Source organism: Sodiomyces alcalophilus (genome assembly GCF_042370955.1).
Source record: "Sodiomyces alcalophilus JCM 7366 unplaced genomic scaffold ACRALscaffold_3, whole genome shotgun sequence".
NCBI classification, from domain to species: domain Eukaryota; kingdom Fungi; phylum Ascomycota; class Sordariomycetes; order Glomerellales; family Plectosphaerellaceae; genus Sodiomyces; species Sodiomyces alcalophilus.
In genome coordinates, this window is record NW_027263534.1 from 226,665 (window position 1) to 253,407 (window position 26,743).

The following is a 26,743-nucleotide window of genomic DNA, read 5'->3' on the forward strand; positions in this document are numbered from 1 at the left end:
CCCTCGTGGACTGGGATCAGGATCAGGACGGGGACGAGGACGAGGAGGACTTGGTCGCGGCGGATTTTCCGGCCGTGGCGGCTACAGTGGCGGCGGCAGCGGCGGCCCAGGATTGGGATTGGATTCCAACATCGGCAGCCCGGACAACGCGGGACCCAAGTTTGCCCGCGCGCCTGCGGGGTTCGGTCGTGGTAGATTCAACTCGGCCGGCGGTCGAGGCGGATCATCCCTCGGCGGGCGCGGACACGGCGGTGGAGGATTTGGAAGAAGCGGAGGAGGAGGTGGTGGAGGAGGAGGGGGAGGACGAGGTGGCCGCGGCGGGCGCGGACGCAGACGGGTCGGGTTCGGGCAGAAGGAGGACTCGGCGGCGGATGAGACGGGCCGATTGGGATACCAGGCGGAGATGCAGCGGTTCTTCCTCCCCGAAACGCCCGAGGAGCACCAGTACGTGTTCGACCGCGACCACGGCACGCGGACGACGTTCAACCCGAGCCTGACGGCCGAGTCGCTCGTGGGGTACGGCCCGGCGGTGGCGGCATCCAACGCGACGGCGCAGGGGGAGACGGTGCTGGAGAACCTGCGGGTGCTGGCGGGCGGGGCGCCGTTTGCGCCGCAGCCTTGGGGCCTGCCGCGGCATTCGGTGGAGAAGATTTACTACTCGCGCGAGGGGATGCGGTTCTTCTCGGACGTGGCGGAGAAGGAGCACGTGGCTGCTTGGGCGGCGGGGGAGGAGGGCGGGAAGTTTGTGGAGGAGAAGCAGGCGGAGAAGAAGTACCGGAAGCGGGCGGTGCCGGACGTGACGGCGCTGAAGAGCGCGGAGGAGGCGGTGCGGGAGGCGATTGTGGCGAGGGCGATTGTCGGGGAGCATGAGAAGCCCGCGTTTGCGCCGGCGGGGGATGCTGTCGCTGCGGCGAGGAACTGGCATCTCCGGGAGGGGACGTATGGTCCGAAGGATCTGGAGAGCTTTGAGGCCAAGTTGAAGACGTTGGTTGGGGCGCGGAAGGGCTCGAAGGCTGGTGGAAAGGCGGCGCGGGCTTAGGATGCCTTTACGGAAGGTCAAGCAACGGGTCGAGGCTGACGATGGTTCAGTCACTTGGGATGCTGCTACCAAAGGTTTCTGTTGTATAAACAAGACACGCTGGAGGTCGGTGTCTTGTGTCTTTTGTACTATAGTAGAATGTTGTCTGTACAGGAAAAGAACTTTTGTTTCCAGCCGTTGCGTCCATATACAAAATAATACAGGAGTCTTACTCCAGGCACGGATACATGTCCTTGTTGGCCGTATCGTACAAGTCAAATCATACACTCCGCTCTGGCAGAGAAAATAAACACAGAAAATGAACAGAGAATGTAAAATACGCAAAATCACTTGATCCGCGCCAAAGTCTCCTTCTCCAACTTGTCAATCACGCCCAACACCTTGGTCTGGGCCTTGAGCACCTCAGCATCGGCCCGACGCTTCAGGTCCGGCACGACCTCCTTCTGGGCGAGCCACTTGGCATGGACCTTGCGCCTCTTCTCCGAAGCCTGGCGGACGCGTTCGCGCCAGGTGTGGGTGAGGGCGTGGGCGCGGGTGGCGAGGTGGTCGCGGCTCTCGGGCTCGATGGTGAGGGTCAGCTCGAGCTCGTCATCCGGGGAGCGCTGCGGCTGCTGGTTGAAGTCGGGGGAGGCCTGGATGGCATCGACGATGGGCTTGATGTGTGCCTTTTCGTGGACGAGGAGGGAGACGTGGCGGCCCTGGCGGGGCACGACCTGGGCGAGCTCGCGGAGGGGGTAGCGCTCGCCCGGGGCGCGTTTGGGGTCCGGGGTGACGGGGAGGGTGCCGATGACGTCTGGGTTGAAGCGGCCGCCGGTGGAGAGTTTGCGGAGGGCGTCGCGGTAGTGGGATTCGAGGGCCGACCAGCGGGTGGTGAGGTCGGCGAGGTCGAGGGGGTCGGCGGCGGTGGGTTTGGGGTGTTTGGCGTCTTCGGCCGGGTCGTCGTGGTGGACCGAGTTGGGGTTGTGGGCTTCTTGTTCGGCCATCTTTTTGGCTTTGGATTTCTTTTGGAGGGCGGCGGAGTGGTGGAATGGCCGGGAGGGGCGAGACGGGGTGAGGGCGAAAGTGGGTGGTAGTGGTGCCCGTCGAGTCGAGAGAAGCAGTGAGGACGAGGAGGACGACGGTGTTTGAGCTGCGTATCGGCTGGAACGGGAGTTAGCAAGGAGCTAGATTGTGAGATCAGGTTTGGCGTACCGCGTAGCAGCTTCAACAAGGCCATTGGCCCGGGGGAAGGCCAACCTGGTGGCGCGGACTGTGGTCATGGTTGTGGTGGTGGTGGTTGAGGTGGTTGAGATGGTTGAGTGCTGGTCAACTGGAGAGGTACTTGAAGGAAGTATCTTGTGGATGACCGAAGAGTTCCATGGAGTACAACTGGCGGCTTAGTCAGTGGTGTTTCTCAGGGACTCTAGTGTACATCGAGTGTAGGCATGTATGTAGGTATGTATGTACACAGACAGTATGACTAATCTTAGCAAAAAAAAAAAGAAAAGAAAAAAAAAGACAAAAGCAAAAGTGAATTGTCTGCATCAGGGATTGAACCTGAGACCTTTTGTGTGCTACACATCAAATGTAAGACAAACGTGATAACCACTACACCATGCAGACAAGAACACTTATTGGTTCGAATTCTCGCCCTATGTGCACAGGCCGAAGCTACGTACTCCCACTTCTTCGCCCACGATGCTCTTTCTCCCAGTACTTCGAACGTCATTTTTTTCCATTCCCTCCCTCACCAAACCAACCGAGATCCAACACATAACCATGGACGGGGAACCGGACGAAGACCTTTTGCGCCAACTCGCTTCCGGCAATTCCATAGACGAGTGAGTCTCTCCATCCCGATTTATTGTCAGAGACATGGTCGCGTAGTGCGACTCGACTCGTTCGTCTCGCGACTTGGTCCCCTCTAACCTCCCGACTCTCCAGTACCCGCTGGCCGGCTTTGCTCGACGGTATCCTCGCCAGGCTTGATAAGGTAAGGTATCCTCTGACCTTCCTCTTCTGGCCCGTCGCATGCTGACCTTTCGCAGATAGCGCTCAATGACTTCCCGATACCCAACCTACCGCCCCCCCGCCAGCCTGTGAACCCACTGGACCAAGCCCAACGAGAACCCGCCTCTCCCGGCAACCAACCCTCCTCACAAGAGGCCGACAAGGAGAACAACCAACCTTCCTCCGCTCCCTCTACCACCGCAACCCCGAAACCCGACTCCGATGCTCCCCCGCCCGATGCCCCCCCGCCCGATGCCGCCCCTCCAGCGACCGCTCCGGACCCAACCTCCTCGACCTCGTCCGCCCCTGGTACTCTTCCCCCCCAGATCCAGGACATGCTCACAGAGATCAACAAGGTTCTGCGGAATCACTTCTCCAAACATCCACCACACACTGTCCAGCGTCTGGCCGAGCTCATCCTCGAACCCCGCCGCCACTACCGCCACCTCGCGCCCTACCTCCATGCCGTCGACCGCGTGATCCACGTCACGTCCGGCGGCAACGTCTACCCCCTCCCACCAGCCATCCCCGACATGTCCTCCATGAGCCTCCTCTCCAACGGCGTCTCCAATCCCGCTGCCGCCGTCGCCTGGGGCAATCCCACCAGCACCGCCCCCACCTCCATAGGTTCCGACGAAGCCCTCGGTGGCGCCCTGCTGACCCCGATTCCCTGGCTCACCCGCCGTCCCAGCTCCCACGGCGACTCGGCCTCTTCCAGTCCCGCCTCGACTCATTCGGCCGGGCACCAGCCTCAACAAGGTCAACATGAGATTCGCACCGAGTCGACCGAGACCATCGAAGGTCCGAACGGCATGGGTTCCATCGAGACCGTCAGCGTTAGCACCAACGGCGCCCATTCTACGGGAGCTGTGGCTACTGGCGGTGCGGGTGTCGGCACCGATAACACGGCCCTGCGGCCCATCACCCAGGGCGAGCTACTGCGTCAGGAGCAGCAGCGCGGCGTGGTTCCTGTTAACCAACTGGCGCGCCAGGCAGAAGAAATCGCTTCACACCACGCCCAAGCCGCTGCCGCCGCCATTGCCGCTGCTCGGCGTAGCGCTGCAGGCGGGGCGCATGCCCATGGCGACGCCGCCACGGATTCTACCACGGGAACAACCGCTTCGTCGCCCGGGGGAGGCCAGCCCGCCGAAGAAGGGGAGAACAAGGACGAGAACGAGGTGCCGCATGCCCGAGGACCGGAAGCTATCGGCGTGAACGACCTCGGCCCGCAGAGCGAGAGCACGATGCGGTACGTCGGTGGCGCTGGGGGACCCGCCGTGGAAATGCAGGGCATCGATGTCGAAGCTGCCGTCGGTCGCAAGCCGGACGCAGTGCGGATACCTACCCCTGCCGGAACGACGGGGCAAGCCGACGATGTTTCCAAAGAGGGCCAGACGCAGGAGTCGTCTACCAGCCGTGCTGAGGGCGAGGATGCCGTCTCGGACGCCGAGAGCGAGACGTCGCATAAGCGCGACGCTGGCGAGGAACCCCAGGGCAGCCCTGCGGCGAAGAAGGTTAGGGACGAAGGTGCCGACGCTGACGGGGACGAGACGATGAAGGGGACGACGGAGGGAGCGAGAGACGGCGGCGAGGCGGTCGAGGGGACATAGGAGAACCTTCACCCCGTGTGGACGCTGCCGCGACTTTTGAGGAAGTCTTCGCTAGACGAGTAGGTCGTGACTGGGATGGATATGGCTTTTCCTTTCCCTTTGGATCTTGTATGAGCATGTAGCGGCTGGACCATACCAAGGGAGGATAACGGCGTTACAGGGTGGCAGACAATAAACGGTGGCAGACAATAAACAGGTGACAGATAATGAATTATGGCTTCTATATCGTAGCAGTCGTCTAGATGTCCAGTGGTTTTCGCCAGTCAAAGCATGGTCAACTTTGGTCCCAAACTCCAAGCTCGCCCCAAAGAAAAGACTATACAATCCGGGTAATGCTCTCCCGCGAAATGACACTACACTGCTTGTCATCCCTCCGCACGCGGAAGAAGCTGTCGCAAAACTCGCTGCAGCGCATGTGGCGCAGAAACTCCTCGTCGTGGGTAATGACAATCAGCTGGAAATTGCTCTGGGCGCGGCGCGCCTTGATGATGGCGTGCAGGCTCTCGGCCAGCGACTTGATGTTGTCGCGGTCGAGGTTGGTGGTGGGCTCGTCGAGGGCGATGAGGCCGCAGTTGACGCCAAACGACTCGGCCAGGGCCAGGCGGATGATGATGCTGGCGAGCACCTTCTGCCCCGCCGAGCAGCGGCCGCGCATGTCCATCTCCGTGTCCTGCTTGACCATGCACACGCGGTAGTTGTACGAGCGGCGGCCCGTGGCGGCCTCGTTGTCGGAGCGGATCAGGATGGTGTCAATGTCGGTGCCCTGGTAGGTGCTGCGCCACAGCTCGTCGACGATGCGGTTGACCTCCTCCATCTTGAGCCCGTGGTACTGCATGATGGCCTTGTCGAGGGCGGCGCCGTAGCGGCCCAGGTCCTCGATGGCCGCCTTGGTCGTCTCGACCTTGATGTGCGACTCGCGGAACTTGCGCGACGCGTTGCGGTAGTCCATCTCCCACTCGGCCAGCAGCCGCGCCAGCTCCTCGTCCTTGGTCTTCATCTGGCCCATGATGGACCCGCGCTCCGCCACCAGCCGGCTGTGCTGGTTCTCGAGGTGCCGCGCCTCCTCGCGCCGCTTCTCGTAGTCGTCGCTGGCGTTGTGCGACGCGAGCTCCTCGACCTCGCCGCGCAGCACGTCGAGCTGCCGCCGGTTCTGCCGGTACTTGAGGTTGTTGCTGATGTTCTGTTTCTTGCGGTCCCCGTTGTCCATGTCCTGCCGCAGCTTGTTGGTCCGGAGCGTGAGGTCCGACATGTCCGACTCGGTGGTGGCGATGGCCTTTTCCAGGCCGGCCACGGCCCGCTCGTTGGCGGCCAGGTTGGACGGCCCGCCGCGCGCCACGTAGTCCTGGATGTCGCTCTCGACCATCTTGAGCTCCGTCACCGACGACGCCACCCTGTCGCGCTCCTCGACCATGACCTGCTCCCTGGCCCGGCCGCGCTGCAGGGTGTCGTCGCGGACGCCTCGGGCGGTCGAGATGTCCGGCTCGATGGCCTCGAGGTCCTGGTCGGCCTTGTGGATCAGGTCCCGCTGGTGGGCCTGCTCGTCCTTGAGGGTCTGGATTTGCGTCTCAAAGTCCTTCTTCCGCTCGAGCTGGTTACGGACGGCCCCGAGCTTGTTCCGCAGCTCGCTCTTCTCCAGCTCGAGGCCGTTGAGCTGGTCCTTGGCGCGCTGGCGGTCGGTGGTGAGCTTGGCCACGGCCGTCTTGGCCGACCGGATCTGCTCGTTGCAGGTGGCCTGGAGGTCGTGGATCTCGTCGGCCGTGCGGCGCGTGGCCACGCCCGACGACGACTGCTGCGACACGATGCGCTCGACCTGGGCCTCGGAGTCCTTGAGGTCCCTGTCGCCCTGGGAGATGTTCATGACGATCTTGTTCAGGGACTCGACTTCTCTTAGTTGTTCTTCTTCGGCGGCGACGGCGTCGTCGTGTTCCTCCAGCTGGCGGTCGTGGGTTTCGAGCTCGGCCTCCATGGCCTTGTATTCGTCCTGGAGACCGGGCAGCTCGGCCACGGCCCTCTCGTACGTGTCGTATTGCGTCTTTACCGACCGCAGGGTGTTCAGGCCGGCCTGGGCCTTGTCCAGGTCGGCCTTGGCGAGCTCGCGCTTGGCCGGGTCGATGCGCTTGGCCAGCCTCTCGGCGAAACGCGACTTGGCGACGGCCTGGTTCTCTTCGAACCCCCTCTCGCACATCTTGCACTTGTTCCTCTTCTGCAGGTAGTCGTGGCACTGTTGGTAATAGTCGGACAGGGCCTCCAGGAGGCTGATGTCGGTCGAGTAGGTTTCCACGTCCTCCTCGTGGAGCCTCGCCTCCTCGGAGTAGTCGTCGATGGTGGCGTCCGGCCTAATCTCCCTCAGGACGTCGACGACCTCCTTCTCGCAGCGCCTAGACTCGTCCAGTTTCCTCTGGTGGGTTTCCTTGGCGGTCCTGAGGCGGTAGTCGACCTTTTGGCGCTTTTCTCTGACCTGCTCCCGGCGCTGGCGCGCGTTCGCTACCGATTCGGTGTGTCGCCTGAGGACATCCTGGTAGGTCGACTCGAGCGTGTCGGCGGCCCACCCGGCGCCGATGCGTGCGTCCAGCTTGGCCTTCCACGTGTTGATCAGTGCCTCGAGCTTCCGCTTGCGGTCGGCCAGCTCCTTCTTCCTGAAATCCAGCTGGGCTCGCTCGGAGGCCAGCCTGGTGCACTCCATGAGCTCGCGGGCCAGCCTCTCGCCCTCGGCCTCTAGCTGCCAGAGCTTCTCGTTTTCCTTTTCGATCTGGGCATCGAAGCCGGCGGCGTCCATGGTCTCGGCCGTCTTCTTGAGGCGGTTCTCGACGTCCTCGAACTGGCTGTCGAGGACGGCCAGGGCCCCCTCGTCGACGTCGAGGACGCCGACGTCGTTTTGGAGGACGGCGATGCGCTTGTCGATGGCGGACATGCGCTGCTTGGCAAAGGCGCGGTTCTGGGTCAGGGTCGACTTGCGGCCCTCGAGGTCGGTGATGACGGCGGTGGCCTGGTCGAGGTCCTTGGCGTTTTCCCTTTGCAGGCGTTCCAGGTCGCGCTTCTTGTCGGCCAGCAGCTTCTGTATCCTGTCGTTGAAAGCCTTGATCTGGGGGTCCTTGAGTTCGCCGTCGTAGCCCCGGAAGCCGTGCTGGTGGGCGGCTTCTCGGATCAGGTCGACGCGGGCGGCCAGCTGGCGCTCGTACTTTTCCTTGTCGGACTGATGCTTGCCCCGGTCGGCCAGCTTGGCGGACAGGTCCCTTCGCGAGGTGGCGAGGTGGTCCTGGAGCTCGGCGAACTGCACCCTGTTCTGGCGCTCCTCGGCCTCGTAGCGTGCCATGCGCTCTTCGTACTGGGCGAGGGAGTCGCGCAGCTGCTGGTCGTCGTCGTCGACGAGCAGCTCCTCCAGGCTGGCCTGCAGCTCGGCGACGGCCGATTCGCGGAACTGCAGCTGATCTTGTTTGGAGCGCAGGTCGTTGACAATGTTGAGGAAGCGGTTGGCTTTCATATGGGCATCCTTGATCTTCTCCTCGAGGTCGTCCATCTCGTTGGTGATGGCGGTGCAGTGGTCCCGGTCGGCCTCGATGCTGGATTGCAGCTCCAGGGAGCGCTTCTCGGCGCGGTCGCCCTTTTCCTTGTTGATCTTGTCTTGCTGCTCGTGGATCTTGAGCTTGGCGAGCTCCTCGCCCTGTTTCTTTCGGAGGACCTTGAGGTTTTCGATGGCTTTCGTGTAGCGCATGGCCTCGAAGATTTGGTCAAACTGTTTTTTGAGGGCGGCGGGTTCGCTCATGGGCCACAGGGACTCGTCCTGGTGGCAGAAGATGACGTAGTCGAGGATGGCGGTGGAGACGCCGAGCTCCTTCGGGATCAGGTCGTCCATCTGGGCGACGCGGGTGGAGATGACGGATCGCTCTCCGTTCCGGTTGATGGCCAGGGAACCCTCGAGGGTCTTGAGGGAGCGGGTGGTCTTCTTGACGGTCAACTGCAGGTTCCTGGTGACGACGTACTTGGCGCCGGTGGTGGAAGAGAAGGCGAGCTTGACCTGGGCCAAGACTTCCTTCTCGCCGACGAGCTTGGGGTCGTGGACAAAGGCGCCGCCCTTGGAGTTGGGGGGCTGCTCGCCGGTGGTGGCGTACTTGAGACACTCGATGATGGTAGTTTTGCCCGAGCCGTTGTAGCCGACGATGAGGGTCAAGGGGGTGAAGAATTGCATCGTCTCACGGCCCGATCCGGTCCCGAAGGACCGGATGCCTTGGATGGAGAGTTTCTCAATCTTGGACATGGCGGGCTACTGGCCTTTGGCCCTGCAACCGCGAGACGATTAATGGTCAGATCAATGATGGTCGACCTGTGTGAAGTCGTGAAATCGGATGTTGAGAACCGTCAAGGTGGGGAAAGGAGATGGTTGACGCGATGACTGAATAGGACGCGTCTGGTGTTTTCGGTTGGAGTGGGGTTGTGGGAGCGTGGCCTCGTGACTTTTGCCAAGACGATGGATTACGCGGCCGTCGATGACTAATATCTGAGGCCGCGTGTACGTACCGGTTTGCACAGTACAAGTGTGTACACTCACGGTGTACTTGCGTGGACCCTGACGTCTCCACTAAACGGCTTCCTAGGGTCCACACCACTGGCCAGCCTCGGTTCATTGTTCCCGATCGGTGGGGTGATCTGCAGATGGGATGATGGGACATTTGGCGGGTTGACTCGCAATTGCCATGATTTGGCAGGGCCAAGATTCGAAATTCCCATCTCAACCCCATGTACCTTTGTACACACTATCACGCCCTAAGAAGCTTATATCTTTACTTACAGTGGTTGTACCAGTACATACGTTGTAGGAGTTCGCTAAAGGGTCTCCCCATCGTCTTGCTACGCATAATCGCGCCATCGTTCTGGTTCCATTTCCTCATCCTTTAATTCGGGTACCCTTAATTGAAGGGACCCTAATTATTATCATTGTGCAGATAATTGGAGCACTTGCTTCATGGGACCTCCACTTCGTTTGGTCTTCCCTGTCGTGCCTTGTTTCCAAGTGCGGCCCCAGTTGCCAGGTTTTTATTTTTCATTTTCATTGCATTTTAATTCCAAGCCAAAAGTACCACTACATCATTTACCCCAAAGCCTGACCAAGGAAAAGGAAACCAGACCCTTAATATTACGTTGTACTTCTTCCCGTCTCTCCTACTTTCTCCTACCTCCTTCCATCTCTCCCTTTTTTTGATCTTCTTCTCTTTTTCACCTTCTCCTCTTCACTCATCGTGAACTGGCCGTTGCCGGCTTTCGTCTCGTCTCTATGTACATTTCCCTTTCGCAGTCGGTAACGAGTCGACCTATTGAGACGGAACCATTCCTGGGGTGCCAGCTGCCTGCCCCTGTCTTGACTTGACATTCAGCCATCGCAAATACAGAAATCACCCTCTTCTCGTTCCTGTTCCCCATGGCTCAATGGCCAGTTTGCTTTCTCTTTGATAGCCAGCCTTTTTGTTTCCGTTTCTTCCCATTCCTCCTCTTCGGTTCAACGGCCGCCGTGACGTTGATACCATACCGTACCGACCGTTGAAAACCGACCTCGAAGACCCGACCTCAAGACCCGACCGACCTACCGACATCCCGTCCGCTACGGAGGACAGTCCTGCTCCCCGCCAGAGTCCTCTCCCCGCCAACTCCCACCCACCGAAAGAAAGCCTCCCGCTAAACCCGAGGACCAGACCCCAGATTCCAGGGACCGTCGGTCGCCATGTCTCACCGGCCACCACCACTTGCCGACGGGGTTGACCCCTACAACTTGGGGCACTTTGATCCCGCCACCTTTGATGCTGTTGGTCCCGTCCCGTCTTATCCTTTGTACTTTTACTTCTTTCGTTCATCACATCGTCATGTTGCCTGCAATCCATCCATGTCTCATTCAACCACGCCATGATTATTCCCCATCTTGATTTGATTTTATTTTATTTCACACATTCCCCTTCCTTTTTCCTTCTTTTTCCCGACATCAACCTACTGCCACTGCGAGTCTAACGATTACCATCAGTTAGCCAACGACCCCGCCTTCATGTCGCTATTGGATAACTCCTTACTGGGCGACTTGGACACGATCCCCATGAACCTCGATGACCCCTCGGACAATGGAGGCATATCTGCATTCAATCAGCACAGCCACCATATGAACAGCCAACTCGACAACCACCTAAACCCCCAACTCGCCGGCCCGTCGAGCACCTCGGCCGCTACCACCGGGCCGGCCATGTATGATGATGCCGTGACAGCAGGACCTCCCCAGCCTGTGGGCCAACTAACGCCATCTCCCACCGTCTTCAGCGGTACAGGCGACGAAACTACCGCCGGGGGTTCCGGCCCCGGACCTTCACCGCAAAGCGGTCAAAGCCTCACTTTGTCTTCGCAGCCCCCGCCCACCTCCAACTCGTCCAACACTCCCAACACTCCCAACCCCTCCAACCCCTCCAACCCCTCCAATCCGCCTAATCCCCCCAACCCGTCGGGCGGAAGTACCTTGACCGAGTTCACCAAGAGGCGAAACTGGCCGGCCAGGGTCGTCGAGGAGCTCCGGGACTTTTTGCAGATTCTCGACGCCAACGGCCGCATACGCTTCGCGTCGCCGAGCATCCTGGGCCTGACGGGCTACACCCCGGACGAGATCACCGACAAGTTCATCCGAGACTACATCCACCCGGACGACGTCGGCCTCTTCGTCGCCGAGTTCAACGAGTCCATCGCCACCGCCCACCCCATGCGCATCTTTTACCGCTTCAAGAAGAAGGACGGCACCTACGCCATCTTCGAAACCGTCGGCCACGCCCACATCGCCCCGGCCAAGTTCGCCCCGAACCCCCACAACAAATCCGCCTTTTGCCAGGCCGTCTTCATGATGGCCCGGCCCTACCCCACCAAAAACGCCGGCCTCCTCGACTCGTTCCTCGAGCACAAGATGGAGAACGAGCGCCTCCGCCGCCGCATCGCCCAGCTGCGCATGGAAGAGGACGCCGAGAACGAGGAGTCCCAGAGGCAGTGGATGCTGAGCCGCTCGGGCCGCTCAGACACCTCCACCAGCGTGCCGGGGAACCATTCCGTCTCGTCCGCCCCTCGCGACGGATCGGTGCAGCTGCCGCTGCCGCTGACCGACAAGGGGGCGTTCAACCCCACGCTAACGCGTGACGCCCTGGAACGCGTGGCCAACAGTCGACCCGACTCGCTGACGGAGAAGATGGCCCGCTACGAAGGGTCGCATGCCGATACCATCGAGCTGCTCACGGGGTTGAGGTACATCGAGGGCGAGCGGAGCAAGGGCATCACCACGGGTGTGGCCAGCCCGGCGCTGATCAGGGGCGATGCGGGCATTGTGATCCCGGCGGGACGAGATTTCAGGTCAGGAGACAAGAAGAAGAAGCAGAGGACGGTGGAAGAATACGTTTGCACGGATTGTGGTAAGCTTTTTTTTTTTTTGTTATTTTTCGCTTCACTTTCTGACATGGCCGCTCCAACGCAGGTACCCTCGATTCTCCCGAATGGCGCAAGGGCCCCAACGGTCCTAAAACGTTATGCAACGCGTGCGGCCTACGGTGGGCCAAGAAGGAGAAGAAGAACAAGCACAACGGTCATTCCATCGGCGAAACCATGCAGTTTGACCAGCCGACAGCCAGGTCGAGTTGAGAGGAGTAACAGAGTGAATGCAAGTTGACAGAAACAAATCAAGCCAATACATCATGACAAACGCGAGGATCGTGGAAGCCGAGAACACCAACGGCTGGTCTGCCTCGCCGGGCTCAATTGTCCGAAGACGCCATCAAGCTCTCCGTGGGAGCAAAAACAAGCCACGCGCTGTGTTCGCCACGGAGTATTCTTGCTCATTCGGTCGCCCGATCAATCGCAGACGCTGCCGTGTCGGCAATTCCACCGGTGTCGTAGCAGCGGGGCGTGCATCGTCGATATACGTGACATACGTCCATGCGCACGGAGTTGTTGGGAGAACTGACGGGTAGCATGAGGTGGCGAGCGAGGTGAAGGACGACAAATTCGAGCCGAGAGGGTACCGAGTTGGAGAGCAGCATAAGGTCTTCCGCTCCCAGTATTCCCTAGCTCACAGGGACTTGTCTCTCTAGACGGAGACTCGACCGTGATCAACGATACGCTACCATCGTCATCCTCGCCCTCGTTACTCGTTACCCCCTCTGCCAACCGCTTCCCAACGACTTCGCCCTATCCCATTGCCCGCAGTCGCGACGCCTCATCTATCCACTCGAATACTACCGAACAGAGCCGTCGGACAGGCATAGGGGAACTTGGATCCTATAGATCATAAACCAAGGTCTGCCTGCCACATCCTCTGTAAAGTCGCAGTATTGTTTTGTGAGGCCCGCTCGAGGTTCCTCCGACAAGCGTGAGGCGCATTATGCTAGCAAAATACAGGAGCGGCAATTGACCTTACCCGTGGCAAGGAACCGCTGTAATCTAGATCATATCCACGTTATCTGATCCCATAATGTCCAACTAGCTGTTCCTCGTTAAGATCATGGCCCAGCACACCAAGTCGACACAACTGTCGAGTGTACCTACATCACCACGTTTATAGATACACGTATCTGGGGTACGTCTTCTCGTAAAAAGCTTTGTCTAGCCACCGCATGTCCCTTGGAACAGGGTCAACCTTGCCTGTAGCGAGGAGCCGCTCTTCCACGGCAGAATGGCCTCTCATAATGGCATGGTAGAGCGCCGTCCTGCCCTCTATATCCTTCGGGTCGGCGTCGACGCCTGCAGCGAGGAGCCGCTCCACCACGGCATCATGGCCTCCGAAAGCGGCATAGTAGAGCGGCGTCCTGCCCTCCATATCCTTCGAGTCGGCATCGACGCCTGCGGCCAGGAGCCACTCCACCATGGCCAAGCGGCCGTACATGGCGGCGAACCCGAGCGTCGTACAGCCCATTTCATCCTTCAATTCGGCATCGGCGCCTGCCGCGAGGAGCCGCTCCACCACGGCAACATGGCCGCCCATAGCGGCCAGACCAAGCGGCGTATTACCGTCTAGATCCATTGAATCGATACCGGCGCCGGCAGCAAGGAGCTGCTCCACCACAGTAACATGGCCGCCTCTAGCGGCGACCCCAAGCGGCGTATAACCGTATGCATCCCTCGAGCCAGCATCCACCTGGCCCGAAGCGAGGAGCCGCTGTACTATACGATCATGGCCGTTGGCAGCAGCCCAGCCAAGCGGGGTTCTACCCTTCGCATCCTTCGGGTCGGCGGGAAATCCGTCCTCGAGGAGAACGTTCGTTGCGTCTTCCACCCCGGAGTATGCTGTTACATGAAGTGCCGTCATGTGCGTCGGATGGTAGTAGAATTCCTCCGTATGCCTCAGCAAGATAAGCATCGCAGACTCCACGTTTCCTTGTCTTCCCAAAAAGTCGACGACAGCTCGGCGGGCTGCCACGAGGCTCTCTTCAAACTCCACCTTGTCCTCGCTCCCGAGAGAGGCTCTCACATCTTGGCTGAGATCCAAAGCCTTGTGGGCGTGGTGGCCCCAGTTGCAGGCCGCGTATTCGTAGAACGGATTCAACCGCATCAACTCGTCGCCTTCGTCATCGTCGTCACCTTTTTCATACCAACCGGGACGTTCGGCGTATGTATCGAATGAGAGGTAAGTAACGGAAATGGTGGTGATGTCGAGCTCGGCTTTCGGGAACCATCGTGCCTGCGTGCGCTGGAAGTACTCCTGCGTGGTGTAGTGGACCAAGCGGATGATTTGGCTTTCCTCGTCGACTGTGACGAGCCCAGCACAGACGGAAACGATGTCCTCGATTTGGCAGATGTTCTCTTGGTCTAGTTGCGACTCGCCCACCTCGACAGCAAGAGCATGTTCAAGCTCGGATGCCTTGAGTGGTCGCTTCGCACAAACGATCCAGGAAAGAGCTTGGCAGGCCAGCTTTGCTTCCTCTTCGAGCTGTCCGTCGATTCGAACCATGGCATTCTCGTACGCCTCGTCGTATGCCGTCTTGCCAGTTGGTAGCAGCCCCAAGGCGTTACGGATAGCTTTGGGGGCACGTTTCCCTTTTAACGACTCCAAGTGGAGACGCGCAAGGAGAAACCTAGAAAAGAAGAAGGAAATAAACATAAGTGTTGTCCGGAGTAAAGCCAGACCCTGAGGAAGGGTGGGAGGGTCTCATTCACGCACATTCCACTGGCCACCTTGGAAATTGCCTCTATGATTTCAGCTTGGAGATCCGGTCTCTCGGTCACGCATTTGGCCAATTGGGCCATGTGACCCTTCAGATATCTCCTGATATCGCCGTCCGTCGCACGAATCTCCAATCGCGCGCCCTCTTTGAAGAGTTCGGCAATTTCCGGAAGAGGTCGCGAGGTGACCAAGATATTTGCGTTGGAGTGAGATTGGAGGGCCATGATGCGTGATAGAAATTCTCGTCGACAGCCATCCGAGTTGTTGCATTCGTCAAGAGCGTCCACGACGATGAACAATCTCGAGTAAGAGGCAGAGACAGATTGGAGGGCTTCAAAGAGGTCGTGGGTAGATGGCCGCGTCGTCCTTGTCGCCTCGCACCGCTTGTGGAGGTTCTTGACAACATTCGGTAGACCGCGTGGTGTCTGGCTTAGCTGCTTGAGAAGACTGGCGAGCAGGTCGTCGAGGTTCTGTTCGTCTTTCCGCCGAAAGTTGCAGTAGATATACGCGCACCCAACGTTTGGGTCGTCGTGAAACCGGTCGGTGAAATGCTGGATGGCGATGGCCGCGAGAACCGTCTTGCCGGCCCCGGGAATCCCCGGACAAAAGAGCATCTGTTTGTCGCCTTGCAGCCATGAGTTGAACTCGGGCGCGTTTAGAAACCACTCGCCAGTGTTTGGTTGTCGTAGCTTGATGTAATCGTTCTGCTGAAGGGTGTAGTCAGCTTTTGTGAGCCAAGAGAGGATTTCTTTCTCCTCTTCAGAAGCTTCCCGCCTATCGTAGCGGTCCGCGAGAGCCACGACTTGTTTGTGTGTATTCGCTGAAAGTGTAGCAATATCAATGGTCATCATCACATTGAGAGAAGTGCACTGCCGGTGGAGGTTTTCGACAGACTCGCGTGTTCTCTTGGACAGGAAGGCTCCTTTGATTCGCTCCCACCCGCGACCTTTGCTCTGCTTCCTCAGGGTTTCGAGCACGATTTCCAGCTCCGCCTGACATGTTGATATCATGAGCCGTGTGTCCGTCGCCGACTCGGTAGGTCCGAACTGCGACAGGACTGCCGAATGCCGGCCGTCAAAGGCATGGAGAAAGTCCTGGTTCAGAACGACGTTGGAACTTGTTTCAAGGAGCACACTCGTGAGGGTCTGGAGTTCGCGAATGAAGGTTTTTGCATCCGACGGGGCATCCTTCCAGTCAAGCCCAAGCTGGACGGTCGCCTGAATGATTCGAGCCGCGATGCCGATGACGCCAATAATCCCCAATGGATCGGTCATGGCGATGTCTGAAGACTGAGGGAAGCCCGCAAATCTGGGCTGTGAGGCTGCTTGAGGGGGTTATGTTAGGCAGCAAAACCCCCAGCAGCTTTCTCCGCCCAATCAAATAGGCCGGTAATAAGTGCAACTGTCCAAAGAGGCAGTTTTAAGGATTCGTCTCTTCAAAATCCGAGGGACTTGGGTGAAGAAAGATGAAGGAAAGAGAAAGAGGTTTAACGGGATGCTTGAGAGGAAGGTACCTAGGTACCTAGGTACTTGGTACAATGTACAAAGTGTACAGCCACAGGTACCTGAACCGTTTAATAGTGGGTAGGTACCTATCTGGTGGCTGTGCTATTAGGTTCTGACCAATGATGTCGGTGACGAAGCTACTTAGTATAGCGCGCTCTCTCGACCCTGGAGGAGCTGAAAGCTGAATGCACGCTTGCTTTTGCCGCACCAGTCCAGCTAGAGGGGAAGTGTGGACAGTTCATTCGTTCGCTGCTTTTTTACACTGATGGAGTGAATGTTATGAAGTACCAGTAGCCTCGCGGTAGCTAAAAGGGGGACGACCCCTCACTCTCGTCCACCGTCCATCGTCCGTCGTCCGTCCATCATCAATCTCCTACCTTCGACGCATCCTCATTACCCCGTTATTCTTTCTCCTTATTACACAGAATACTCTCAGAATGGACAAGCTCCTCAGCACAGCGAAGGATTTCCTTCAAGAAGACGACAAGAGGGACAACAAGCAGCAGCGTACGTTTGCTTCCTAAACCCCGCGCTGCGACCCCTGGCCCCTTATTCCCCTCCCTTGGCGTCCGTCATCCCTTCGTCCCTACAGCCCTGTTCCGGCTTGGCTGGTCCGACATGGTCGCCATCTATCCAAGGCGCAAGGCGCACCCCCTGTCATCGATCCTGGGGTTGATGTTGACAAAGAAATCATTCAAAAAAATAATGGCTGACTTGACCATCGTCATCGTGACATGTAGCCCCTCAACCACAGGCACTCCCTGGAGGCAACAGTACGTCGAGCCCGTCTCCTCATTAAGGGCCCCAACAAATGAATGCCTGATCTAACTCCTTTTCGCACCTTCCAGAGGCCACTGGAGGCTCATACCCCATCCCCGGGGGTGACGACGACGATTTCCGCTCCGCCGCCTCCGAAGCCACGCGCCAAGCCGGGTCCCATGGCGACAACGACCTCTTTTCCAGCGTCCTTGGCGCTCTAGGCCAGAAGAAGGGCCAGGTCGAGAAGGAAGACATTGACGAGGATGGTGCGTTTCTCCTTTTTTTCTCCCCTTTTTTTCCCCCCCTTTACAAAAACCCATACTGACCACCCAAAGACATCCTCTCCAAGTACAAGAAATTCGCCGGCGGCGAGGCGGGCCCCAAGGAACAAGCCGACGAAAAGTCCCTCGGCGCCGCGGCCGCCATGCAGGCCCTCAAGCTCTTCAACAGCGGCGACACCAAGGGCCAGAAGAACACCCAGGGCGGCTTCCTCGGCCTCGCCATGGCCGAGGCCAGCAAGCTCTTCGACGACAACGCAAAGAGCGGCCGCGTCAAGCAGGGCACCACCAAGGAGGGCGTCATCCAGCAGGCCGGCGAGATTGCCCTGAAGCTCTTCTTCAAGAGCCAGGCCAAGGACGCAGGCGCCGGCGGCCTCGTCAACCTGGCCTCCAAGTTTTTGAAGTGATTCTCTCCTTAGACCGGCTCTTGGACGTTTAGTTCAGTTGCCTTAATGAAACAATCTTAAACGCTTTGAATCTACATGTCCGGCCAATGTCATACATGTTGCATGCCCCCAGCTCAGGCCGCTGCGTGAAAGATGGCATCCATTATCAAGCCCAGTCGGGCTAGGGATTATTCAATACTACCATCAATCCCATCCACCCACAACGCAATACCAAGGCAATAAAACAAAGGGGTATTTCTCTCAACACCCTTGACCCGACGCTAGCATTACCCACAAACTAGACGGTCCAACTTGGAACGTTTGGTAAAAGAGACAGAAGAGAAAGGATGGGGGAAAAAAAAGTATGTCGAACGACAAAAAAAGAAAAAAAGAAAAAAAAAAAGAAAAGGCTCCGTTATCGTCATCCCATATCCCATACCATGGCTCATACCCGTACAAAGTGTTTTGACTTGATTACTCAATCCTTTCTTCTCCTGGTGACTTTGTGGCGTCGGTGCTGACGCTCATCATGCTCAAACTGCTCCGCAGATTCATGCTCTTGATGCTCGTATTATATAGGATGCTGGCGGTATCGCCCTTCGAGTTGGACTTTTTGGTCGCCTGGTCGACCACGTCGATCCAGCCATCAGGGATGACCCTGCCGCCCGGCACCTTCGTCTCCAGATAGACCTCCGCCTCGCGCGCAAACTCGAGGAGCTGCTCCTCGCAGCCCCACTCGGCCATGGCGTGCATGCCTATGGGGAGGCGGCGGGTGCCGTTCTTGTTGCTCCCGGGCGGGTCGGCGTAGCCGACGGGCACGGACACGGCCGGGCAGCCGGTGAGGTTGGCGAGGAAGATGTAGATCATGTTGCGGATGGAGGCGTTGACGTCGGTGAAGCCGGCTTCGGCGTCGCCTTCGTCGCGACGCCAGCCGCGGGTCGGGGTAGTCGGGGTCAGGAAGAGGAGGCCGGGATACTGCTCGAAGAGGTGGGCGAGGTGGGACATGATGAGCTGGCGGAGGCGGCCGGCGGCGCGAAAGTCGGCCGTCGGGGTCTGCGATGCGACGGCGAGGAAGAGGCGGCTCTGGGCCGAGATGTGGTCGAAGAAGCGCGCGGGTGGGGGGAAGGCCCCGCGCACGTCGTGGTAGGTTTGGGTGATGGTCAGAACCGAGTGGGCGAGCTGGCACTCGCGCAGGTACGGGAGGTTGATGTCGAGAACCGAGTAGCCCAGGGAGCGGAAGTGCTCGACGGCCTTGTCGCAGTGGGCCACCACCTCCTTGTCGGCCTGCGACCACCACGAGCTGTCGACGGCGAGGATCCGGCGACGGTTTGGGGCGTTTGGGTCGAGTGACGGCGGAATGGAAGGGGTGAAGAGCGACTGAACCGGGTCGTCGGGATTCGGTTGAGCCATGATGCGATACGCCATGGTCAGGTCGGAGACGGAGGCGGCCATGGGGCCGGTCACACAGGTCGAGTGCTTCATGACCATGGTACGGTGGTGGGTCGGTTTCAGGGCGTAGAGGCCGTTAAAGGCAGCAGGGATACGGATACCGCCGCCTATACACATACGGTGTTAGTGATGTCCAGCCCAGCTATGGCCCGCACTTGGAGTGCTGGGCCTCCACATAAAAGACGTACCGGCATCGGTTCCAATGGCAATGGGGACCATTCCGCAGCAGATAGCTGATGCACCGCCAGAGGAAGAACCACCGGGGTAGTACTTGGGGTTGTGCCAGTTGGTGGGCGTGCCCCAGTTGGGCTGGATTCGGCGTCTGGTTAGCGTTTGGCCGTTCCATCATGTACGTCGTTTTAGACATGAAATAGGTATCCAGGCATGTGCAAAGGAAAACGTACATTGCAGCCACATGTGTCTGTCAGGAGGGTCAGGTTAGCTTAAGAGTGTACATTGTGTGTGATACACGCACACGGAGAGGGAGAAAGAGAAGCAGCAAACTCACCAGCTCGGAGTTCGTGCATATTGTTCTTGCCAACGACAATGGCGCCGGCCGCCTCGAGGTTCTGGATAGGCCAACTTGTCTCCTCGGCAGGCTGGAAGAATTTGAGACGGGGGTTGTACTTCATGCCGGAATGCGAAACCCAACCCTTGACGTCAATCTCGTCCTTGACAGAGATGGGGACGCCGTCGAGGACACCGAGGGGCTTGCCAGCGAGCCACCGCGCGGTGGAAGCCTGGGCGGCGATGAGAGCAAGGGCTTGCCCGTCACCATGGCTGGGAACCCAGGCGGTCTCGTACTTGCCTCTGGGACGCTGGCCGCGGCGGGTCAGGGGCATGAGGGCAGAGATGACCTGATACGGGGTGACGGCCCCTGAAGCGTAGAGAGCGTGGTAGTCGGCGCAGGTCATGTAGCCACGCGGGCCGTCCGAGGGCGTCGGGGTGGTGAACTCCGGTCCAAAGTTGAGCAGGTCAGGCACCGGTGTGCCGTCGCTGAGGGGTATCACATCGGGCTAGGAAAGCGGGACGATGTCAGGACGTTCGTCGTGGTCTTGGGGCCACTCTGAAGGGTTCCGGCGTGTCGTTCCCTGGGGATGATGTTTGCTCTCACCTGTAACCTGTACTTGTAATCCTTGAGTTCGGGGATCTCTCTGATGAGGCCAAACTTGGCGTTGTTCCAGAAGTAGCGGCGGACAAATCCCAAGTTGGCGGCGCTGGCGTAGCGAAGGTTAGTTGGTACGATAGACACGTCGAGTAATCACTTTGGTGGCCGAGCAACACACGTACAGCTTGCCGACAACGGTGAGGGCGTGGCCGCGAAGAGTCGGGTTATCGTCTTCCTTGGGTGCTTCTTCTGCCTTGGGCTGACGCGGAGCCTGCTGGGCGCCCGGGTAGTTGGCATACCGCCGATTGCGGGCCATGGTGGCCTACCTCGGATGACGGTGGGTGATACCCGCGGGAGTTTGAGGAATTCGAATCCGGGACGGTAGTGATGGAGCCTTCGCTGAAGTATCCCGATATTCCGGGCTTAGTGTCGAGACATTGGTTTCTTGACGTCGGTTTGACCGTCTGACATGAAATTCGATCTGGAACGAGATGGAGAAAGCCGGGAGAAGGTATAAAAGACTCCAAACCATACATACGCTGTACGAGGGCTTCGAGGTTATGTTATCCTTTTTGAAAAGGGAGGGGGCCAAGAGGCAGGTAAGAACCGGGTAGCCAGGACTATTGTAAAGAAGTGCATGGTATGCCGGTCCGGGGACAGACACACGGACCTCCGTAGAATCGGACAAGACTTGGAGCGACGCGACTAAACGTTGTAGCGAGAGGTGGGCGATAAAAAAAGATGATGTCTCGCGTATTTCGCTGCTAAGTCCCGGGAAGCAATCGTGGGATCAGCCTCCCTGCAACCTCATGGCCTCCATGGCCCCCATTTCGCAGGTTTCCAGCAGTCTTTCACAGGCGAACGGCGGCCATGTTCCCATCGTGGCCCAGCAGAAACCTGTCGTAGAGGGTCAGACAACGATTCCCTTGTCGCCGAGATGAGATGGAGGTCCCAGCGGGCCTAGCTCGAAAAGGGTAGACGCAGGGGCCGTCTCGCGCCACACGTGCTTGGCGATGCCCGGCGAGCAAACAGGGGTAAACGACGCGGTTCGATGATTTGTGGCTGAATGGGTTGGTTGAAGGCTGGATTGGCGCTCAGAGGACCAAGATGCTGGAGGTGACGAGATTCCGTAGGGTTTCTGTAGCAGTTCTGTTTTCCATATTCTTCACCATCCATGGCCTTCCTTGGTACGTACGTTGTACATTGTACGAATAGTGAGTAGCTCCTGCCCGGAAGCAAGCGAAGATAAAAAGGGGTTTCTGTGGTGTGATCGGGAGTGGGTCCAAGGAAGAGAGGAACCGGCACTTGCGGTTCACCGTCGTCCTTTCCCACGCAACGACTCGACGGCCCGGTCGCTCTTGTCTCCATGACTGGTTACACGTCGGTATTGGAGAAGCTTCAGGTTGGTCCGTTCCCCCTTCCCTTTCTGTTTCGTGTCTAGGGCCCGTCGACCCTTCCTGCTTGTTCCTGCTCCTACCTCTATAGCATGCACGTGGCGGCACATATCGACGCAGGGCTATAAGTAGTACGTAATGTAAAGCTTGGTAGAAGAACCCCCACCATTGTCGCACATTATATGCATACGAAGTTACGTTGTACCTATTTCGTACCGACAACGCCGTACAAATACTTCCCGTGCCCCAAACATAAATAGTAACATGATCCTCATCCATCCTCAGCGATCCTCGCCCGTTCTAGCGCGCTTCTCCGGACATGGCCGTGGCCGTTGGCACTAGCTAGGACCGGCAGTGACGCGAATCCACAAGCCCGATCTGTACGAATGGCTTGTTGGCATTGCCCTTCTTGGTAAAGACCTTGCGCATCCTCTTCCTGATTCGACGTGTCTCTCCTTCTCCCGGCGGAATGCAGGGACCATGAGAGGCATCTCTGCATTTGGGTACATTGGAAAACAAGGACGACTCCGAGCGTTTGTCCTGCGTGTGTGTCAAGGAGGTGAAGGTTCCAATACGGCGCTTTAAGCCAGGTCACCCAACCGCCCATCAGTCCCTACAAAGTAATCACTCTCTAATCCTGTTTTCTCGTGTTGATTACCATAGGCCAGTGGATCTTCGTTTGTCAGACCGGCAATGAGTTGTAGTCTATGCCAGACCCAAGAATCGCGCTCTGTTTAGTCCGTCTTGACCATGTATAAACGCCGGCAAAAACTCGACCATCTGGCATGGGATCAGAATGACGCCGCAGAGGAAGAGTCCCAGAAACGGATGGTCAAAGCAAGTCTCTGTCGTCAAGTCCAAGCTCTCGTCACGGACAAATGCGGTAGACAAGCCAGGGTTGTAAGCGTCATCACGGGTGGCTTCAACATCCATTACAGGCTCCGTTTTCAAGAAGGGCCATCGTCAGACGTCATGGTGCGGGCGCCATGGCCATCGACAGTCCCATTCCCGGGCGAAAAGACTCTTTATGAGGCTGCGACATCGGAATTCCTGAGACTCAACACGCGTGTTCCCGTTCCGCAGGTCCTCCACTACGACCAGGAGTCTGATATTGGGCCCATGCTCATCATTCGTCGTGTTGAGAACGGGGGCGACATGACGGATCCTCTTGCTGTTCAGGGACGGGACCCCGACTTGACTCCAGCGTTGAACCTGGATTTGCCGGAGAGCGAGCTCAGAAGCCTGTGGGGCAAGCTGGCATGGGTTCTGCTAGAGTTGGCGACGCCTAACTTCCCTCGTATCGGGTCTCTGTTAGAGGTGGATGGCGCCATTCAGGTCGCTGGCCGACCACTAACGCAAAACATGAGCAACATGACGCAGCTTGCTCATATTCCTCCGGCCATCTTTCCTGCCAAAGGCAAGACTTTCGCAACAGCTGACGAGTGGTACCTGGAACTGTCCAACATGCATCTGGCGCAGCTGCTCTTTCAGCACAACGACCTCATCTCCAGCGAGGATGACTGCCGGAACAAGTACGTCGCCCGCCAGCTCTTCCGCAGGCTTGCCAAGGAGGGCCGCCTATCAACCTTTGGCTTTGCGCAAGACAACTGGTCCGCCGCCCATGCCAACAAGGCGACACGCCCGAGAATTCCTGCCCCGGACGGATCGGGGGCCTTCCGCCTCTGGTGCGACGACTTTAGGCCGACCAATGTCCTCATAGACGACTCGGGCCCTGACGGCGAAGTCGAAGTGGCTGCTGTGATCGACTGGGAGTTCACGTACGCGGCACCAACACAGTTCGTTCTCGACCCGCCCTGGTGGTTGTTGTTCGAAACGCCGGAGATGTGGCGGCCGTCAGGCGTCGACGAGTGGAGCAAGGCCTATGGGCTACAGCTGGAGATATGGCTCAAGGCCATGGAGGAGCAGGAGAAGGGCGCTCACGTTGCCTTTCTGGATGGCGTACCACTCTCAGTGCACATGAGGGAAAGTTGGGAGACTGGTCGCTTCTGGCTCAACTACGCGGCGCGGAAGAGTTGGGCTTTTGACGCTGTCTTTTGGAACTTCCTCGACGAGCGCTTCTTCGGCGTGCGGGACTCCGGGGTGCCTGATGATGAACTGTGGAAGACGAGGCTGGACCTCTTGGGTCGTGAGGAACGGCAGGCTATGGAACCCTTTGTGAGGCGGAAGATGGAGGAGTCTCAGGAACGCATCTTGGTCGAGTGGGAGCCGGCTGAGGCGAGACGTCGGTTATCCGAGTTGTTGTTCGAGCCCGGGACGTGAGGCTCGGTCCGCATGGAGTTGCGCATGAACAGCTGCCTCTCGGAGCTGACCTGTGGAGAATTGACCAAGGTCGATCACCCATTCTTCAAGCGCCCGTTGAATTGCCACCCAAGGCAGTGTCTTGTTTGAATCCTTATATTAACCATATTAACCACGAATCTATTATCCGCCGGGCTATGAAAAGCGACGTAATTAAGGGGCAATCATTCTATTCTGTTGCCCAGAACCAAAAGTATCGAAAAGAAGGAAAACCAAAAAAAAAAAAAATCATCTAGATCATATCACAACAAACACTAAAAAGCGTCCTGGTACTTCCACTTCTTCGGGTCAAAGATAACCTCGAAGCTGTTGTGCTGGAACACGCCAATGGCACAACTCAGGTCATGCAGCCCCTCCAACCCCGTCACCGGCAGATCCTCTTCGGCGTCGCTCTCCTCGTGCAGATTCCACCCGCCCACCAGCTTCCCGTCCCTGGTGAACCAAATGTCGACGCTGAGGGACCCGTCCCCGCGCGGCGCCAGCGACATGCCAATCCCGACCGTCTGGCCCGCATGGAACGGCTGCGTAAAGTCCCTGCCGCCCCACCGGTCGTTGACGTACTTGTGCCCGTCGTCGCCGTGCACCGCCAGCGACCCGCGGTGCCACCCGGGCATGCGGAAGTTGGGGTACGGCAGCGCCGTGAACCCCAGGGCCAGCGCCACTTCGCCCGGTTGGCTGTCGCGCCGGATGTGGACCTCGTAGTACATCTTGAACGCCCGTCCCGTTACCAGCGGAGACTGCGTCGCCGCCGCGTACATGGGCGGGTACCCGATGATGCAGCTGTCCCTGGCGGTGGCGTCGGAGCGGCCTTCCCAGACGCCCCGGGCCGACGGGGTAAGCGTGCCTCGGAACCCTTGCGGCAGAAGCAAGTTGATCTCGTGGGCGGCTTGGGCCTGGAGGGCTTGGGATGGCAGCGACTGGGGCGGCAGGAGGGGGTATTGCTCGCACCAGGCCTCGCCGGCTTCGGCTTCTTCCTCGGTCGCGTTGGTCGCTGGGGATCGGTCGTGGCCGCTGAAGAAGGCTGGCGGGGGAGGGAACATTGTGGTGTCCGGTACGGCCTGCTGCCACTCGTGGGGTAGCGTGGTGCTGGCGGCGGCGGGTGGAGGTCCAGGGGGAGGGGCGTAATGGTCAGAAATACCAGGTGGGGGTCCGGGTGGGGGAGCGAAGTCGTCGTCGGGTCGTGCCTGGGGGGGAGGGCCCGGGGGAGGTGCGTATTGAGTAGGGGGTCCATTCGGAGGTGCGTACTGAGCGGGCGGGGGACCATCTGGAGGTGCGTAGTGTTGGCCGGGCGGGGGACCATCCGGAGGCGCGTACTGAGCGGGCGGAGGACCATCTGGAGGCGCGTAGTGTTGGCCGGGCGGGGGACCATCCGGAGGCGCGTAATGTTGGCCGGGAGGGGGCCCATCTGGAGGCGCGTAGTGTTGGCCAGGAGGGGGTCCCGGTGGTGGTTCAAAGTCTCCATCACGAGATAAGCCGGGCGGCGGTCCGGGAGGCGGGGCAAAGTCCTCGTTCGTGCCCATCCCTGGAGGGGGCCCCGGGGGCGGCGCATAGAGAGCATGATCCGAGGACTGAGTCTGGAGCTGAGCTGCTGGGTGTCCAGGCGGCGGACCTGGCGGAGGGGCAAAATCCCCAGGGGCAGCGTGCGGGGTGACGTTGCCGTTGAAATGGGCACTTGCTCCCGATGATCCGCCTTCCCGCTGCTGGTACCGTTGCTCGACTCGGTCTCCGGCCGGCTTCCTGTCACTCATCCGGCTGCGTATGCTACCGGACCTAGAATCGGCGCCCCGCTGGGACAACCGTAGGGATTGGGCCGGGCGGGGCGCCGGGTTGTCGTCCCTTTCCTCCTTGCTGCCGAAGCACATCGCAGTGTAGATGGGGGATGCAATGGAGGGGTGTGTCGGCGGGGAGAAGGGAAGAAAGAGCCTGAACAGAAAGATGGTACTTGGAGCTTGAGGAGCTCGTGGATGGTGAGTTGGGCGGGTGAAAAGAGGGTGATTAGCCCTGGCTGGTCTTTTCGTGCCTGGCTTCAACGTGGATTTGAATATCGTTGTCGCTCTGTCTCGCCCTTTGTGGATTTCTTGCGCGATGGTTCCTGTGACGCTGGAAATAAAAGGACACAATACGAAAGAGTTGTTGGTTTGGCACTACGAATACGTTGGGACCAGATTGGCGGGATGTCTGGGGAAAGTGGCTGAAATTTGGGGGCGCCAAGAAGTTAGCCATGGGGCTGTGCTCGTCAAAGTTGATTAGGTAATCCGGCCAATCAAACGGCATCGGATCAAGATTTCGCTGGGTCGCTTTTAGTCACGCCTTATCTTATCTCCTTTGACATAAGGTACCGAGTACGACTTACAAGTACCTTAGCACTTGAATGACGTGTGATGACTACCGAGTACACCGAGCGGCTCACCGCCTGGCACCAACTTCTCTACCAAATCCCGTTTGTCGACGAGATGACGACGAAAGGTTCCTGCAGGTCTCGGGTAGCAGACCATGGCGGCGACATGCGCAGAGCAGACCACCATGGGTTCTCCCGCGGGGATGAATCATCAATATCAGCGTGGCTCGACCCATGACGCGACCATTCGCTCAACAACACGGTATAGGACCGAGTTAAATCATGGCATACGAGGAAAGAAGGCCACTGCTGCCTCGTTGCTGAAGATGTGAGAGGGACAGCGAGCCTGCTTGCCGAGTCCTGACCTTACTCCTTTGTTACAAAAGTATTTTTACCTTGGTTCCGCA

The 26,743-nt window shown here is 58.7% G+C and overlaps 11 protein-coding genes and 1 non-coding gene across 12 annotated transcripts; 5 read left to right on the top strand and 7 right to left on the bottom strand.

Moving 5' to 3' along the window:
* Positions 1-403: 403 nt before the first annotated feature.
* Positions 404-1,341, top strand: ACRALDRAFT_208509 (uncharacterized protein; the record flags this gene model as incomplete). Its single annotated transcript, XM_071022460.1, has 2 exons — positions 404-1,016; positions 1,214-1,341. 2 exons carry the CDS (start codon positions 404-406, stop codon positions 1,339-1,341), a joined length of 741 nt encoding a protein of 246 aa, XP_070875600.1.
* A 24-nt stretch (positions 1,342-1,365) lies between these two features.
* On the bottom strand, positions 1,366-2,022 carry ACRALDRAFT_1062311 (uncharacterized protein; the record flags this gene model as incomplete). The annotated part of the gene is made up of 1 exon (XM_071016576.1): positions 1,366-2,022. The coding sequence occupies one exon, from the start codon at positions 2,020-2,022 to the stop codon at positions 1,366-1,368; it is 657 nt and encodes a 218-aa protein (XP_070875601.1).
* A 457-nt stretch (positions 2,023-2,479) lies between these two features.
* On the top strand, positions 2,480-4,638 carry ACRALDRAFT_2018273 (uncharacterized protein; the record flags this gene model as incomplete). The annotated part of the gene is made up of 5 exons (XM_071019926.1): positions 2,480-2,492; positions 2,567-2,587; positions 2,640-2,859; positions 2,906-3,011; positions 3,067-4,638. 5 exons carry the CDS (start codon positions 2,480-2,482, stop codon positions 4,636-4,638), a joined length of 1,932 nt encoding a protein of 643 aa, XP_070875602.1.
* Positions 2,555-2,641, bottom strand: ACRALDRAFT_t136. Its single transcript has one exon. It is a non-coding gene; the product is annotated as a tRNA-Val (tRNA).
* Positions 4,639-4,954: 316 nt separating the features above from the next.
* Positions 4,955-8,893, bottom strand: ACRALDRAFT_2103538 (uncharacterized protein; the record flags this gene model as incomplete). The annotated part of the gene is made up of 2 exons (XM_071023139.1): positions 4,955-6,829; positions 6,920-8,893. The coding sequence occupies 2 exons, from the start codon at positions 8,891-8,893 to the stop codon at positions 4,955-4,957; spliced, it is 3,849 nt and encodes a 1,282-aa protein (XP_070875603.1).
* A 51-nt stretch (positions 8,894-8,944) lies between these two features.
* Positions 8,945-9,524, bottom strand: ACRALDRAFT_208513 (uncharacterized protein; the record flags this gene model as incomplete). The annotated part of the gene is made up of 4 exons (XM_071022461.1): positions 8,945-9,190; positions 9,238-9,317; positions 9,370-9,378; positions 9,425-9,524. The coding sequence occupies 4 exons, from the start codon at positions 9,522-9,524 to the stop codon at positions 8,945-8,947; spliced, it is 435 nt and encodes a 144-aa protein (XP_070875604.1).
* Positions 9,525-11,104: 1,580 nt separating this feature from the next.
* On the top strand, positions 11,105-12,213 carry ACRALDRAFT_2088100 (uncharacterized protein; the record flags this gene model as incomplete). The annotated part of the gene is made up of 2 exons (XM_071022507.1): positions 11,105-12,056; positions 12,119-12,213. Coding segments are annotated over 2 exons (1,047 nt in total), but the record flags the coding sequence as incomplete, so codon positions are not given.
* Positions 12,214-13,279: 1,066 nt separating this feature from the next.
* ACRALDRAFT_2088961 (uncharacterized protein) lies at positions 13,280-15,561 on the bottom strand (the record flags this gene model as incomplete). Its single annotated transcript, XM_071022532.1, has 3 exons — positions 13,280-13,969; positions 14,036-14,711; positions 14,798-15,561. Coding segments are annotated over 3 exons (2,130 nt in total), but the record flags the coding sequence as incomplete, so codon positions are not given.
* Positions 15,562-16,536: 975 nt separating this feature from the next.
* ACRALDRAFT_1062314 (uncharacterized protein) lies at positions 16,537-18,104 on the top strand. Its single transcript, XM_071016577.1, has 4 exons — positions 16,537-16,812; positions 17,046-17,078; positions 17,154-17,330; positions 17,400-18,104. Exons 1-4 carry the CDS (start codon positions 16,743-16,745, stop codon positions 17,747-17,749), a joined length of 630 nt encoding a protein of 209 aa, XP_070875607.1. The 5' UTR covers positions 16,537-16,742; the 3' UTR covers positions 17,750-18,104.
* Positions 18,105-18,120: 16 nt separating this feature from the next.
* ACRALDRAFT_1080778 (uncharacterized protein) lies at positions 18,121-20,601 on the bottom strand (the record flags this gene model as incomplete). Its single annotated transcript, XM_071019071.1, has 6 exons — positions 18,121-19,284; positions 19,366-19,486; positions 19,582-19,598; positions 19,686-20,193; positions 20,292-20,394; positions 20,468-20,601. The coding sequence occupies 6 exons, from the start codon at positions 20,599-20,601 to the stop codon at positions 18,203-18,205; spliced, it is 1,965 nt and encodes a 654-aa protein (XP_070875608.1). The 3' UTR covers positions 18,121-18,202.
* Positions 20,602-20,927: 326 nt separating this feature from the next.
* ACRALDRAFT_208518 (uncharacterized protein) lies at positions 20,928-24,088 on the top strand (the record flags this gene model as incomplete). Its single annotated transcript, XM_071022463.1, has 15 exons — positions 20,928-20,959; positions 21,004-21,194; positions 21,228-21,288; positions 21,367-21,401; positions 21,430-21,499; positions 21,563-21,687; positions 21,727-21,748; positions 21,826-21,920; positions 21,965-22,010; positions 22,052-22,125; positions 22,165-22,216; positions 22,245-22,299; positions 22,343-22,360; positions 22,418-23,921; positions 23,961-24,088. 15 exons carry the CDS (start codon positions 20,928-20,930, stop codon positions 24,086-24,088), a joined length of 2,508 nt encoding a protein of 835 aa, XP_070875609.1.
* Position 24,089: 1 nt separating this feature from the next.
* Positions 24,090-26,045, bottom strand: ACRALDRAFT_2120912 (uncharacterized protein). Its single transcript, XM_071023824.1, has one exon. It carries the CDS (start codon positions 25,858-25,860, stop codon positions 24,253-24,255), a length of 1,608 nt encoding a protein of 535 aa, XP_070875610.1. The 5' UTR covers positions 25,861-26,045; the 3' UTR covers positions 24,090-24,252.
* Between the last annotated feature and the right edge of the window lie 698 nt (positions 26,046-26,743).

What these genes read in the sequence shown, in the direction of transcription:
- ACRALDRAFT_1062314 (XM_071016577.1), top strand. Translation starts at nt 16,743, where the DNA reads ATGGACAAGCTCCTCAGCACAGCGAAGGATTTCCTTCAAGAAGACGAC. An exon ending in GGCACTCCCTGGAGGCAACA is followed by an intron (nt 17,079 to 17,153) that starts GTACGTCGAGCC and finishes CGCACCTTCCAG; the next exon opens with AGGCCACTGGAGGCTCATAC. An exon ending in GGAAGACATTGACGAGGATG is followed by an intron (nt 17,331 to 17,399) that starts GTGCGTTTCTCC and finishes GACCACCCAAAG; the next exon opens with ACATCCTCTCCAAGTACAAG.
- ACRALDRAFT_2120912 (XM_071023824.1), bottom strand. Translation starts at nt 25,860, where the DNA reads ATGTGCTTCGGCAGCAAGGAGGAAAGGGACGACAACCCGGCGCCCCGC.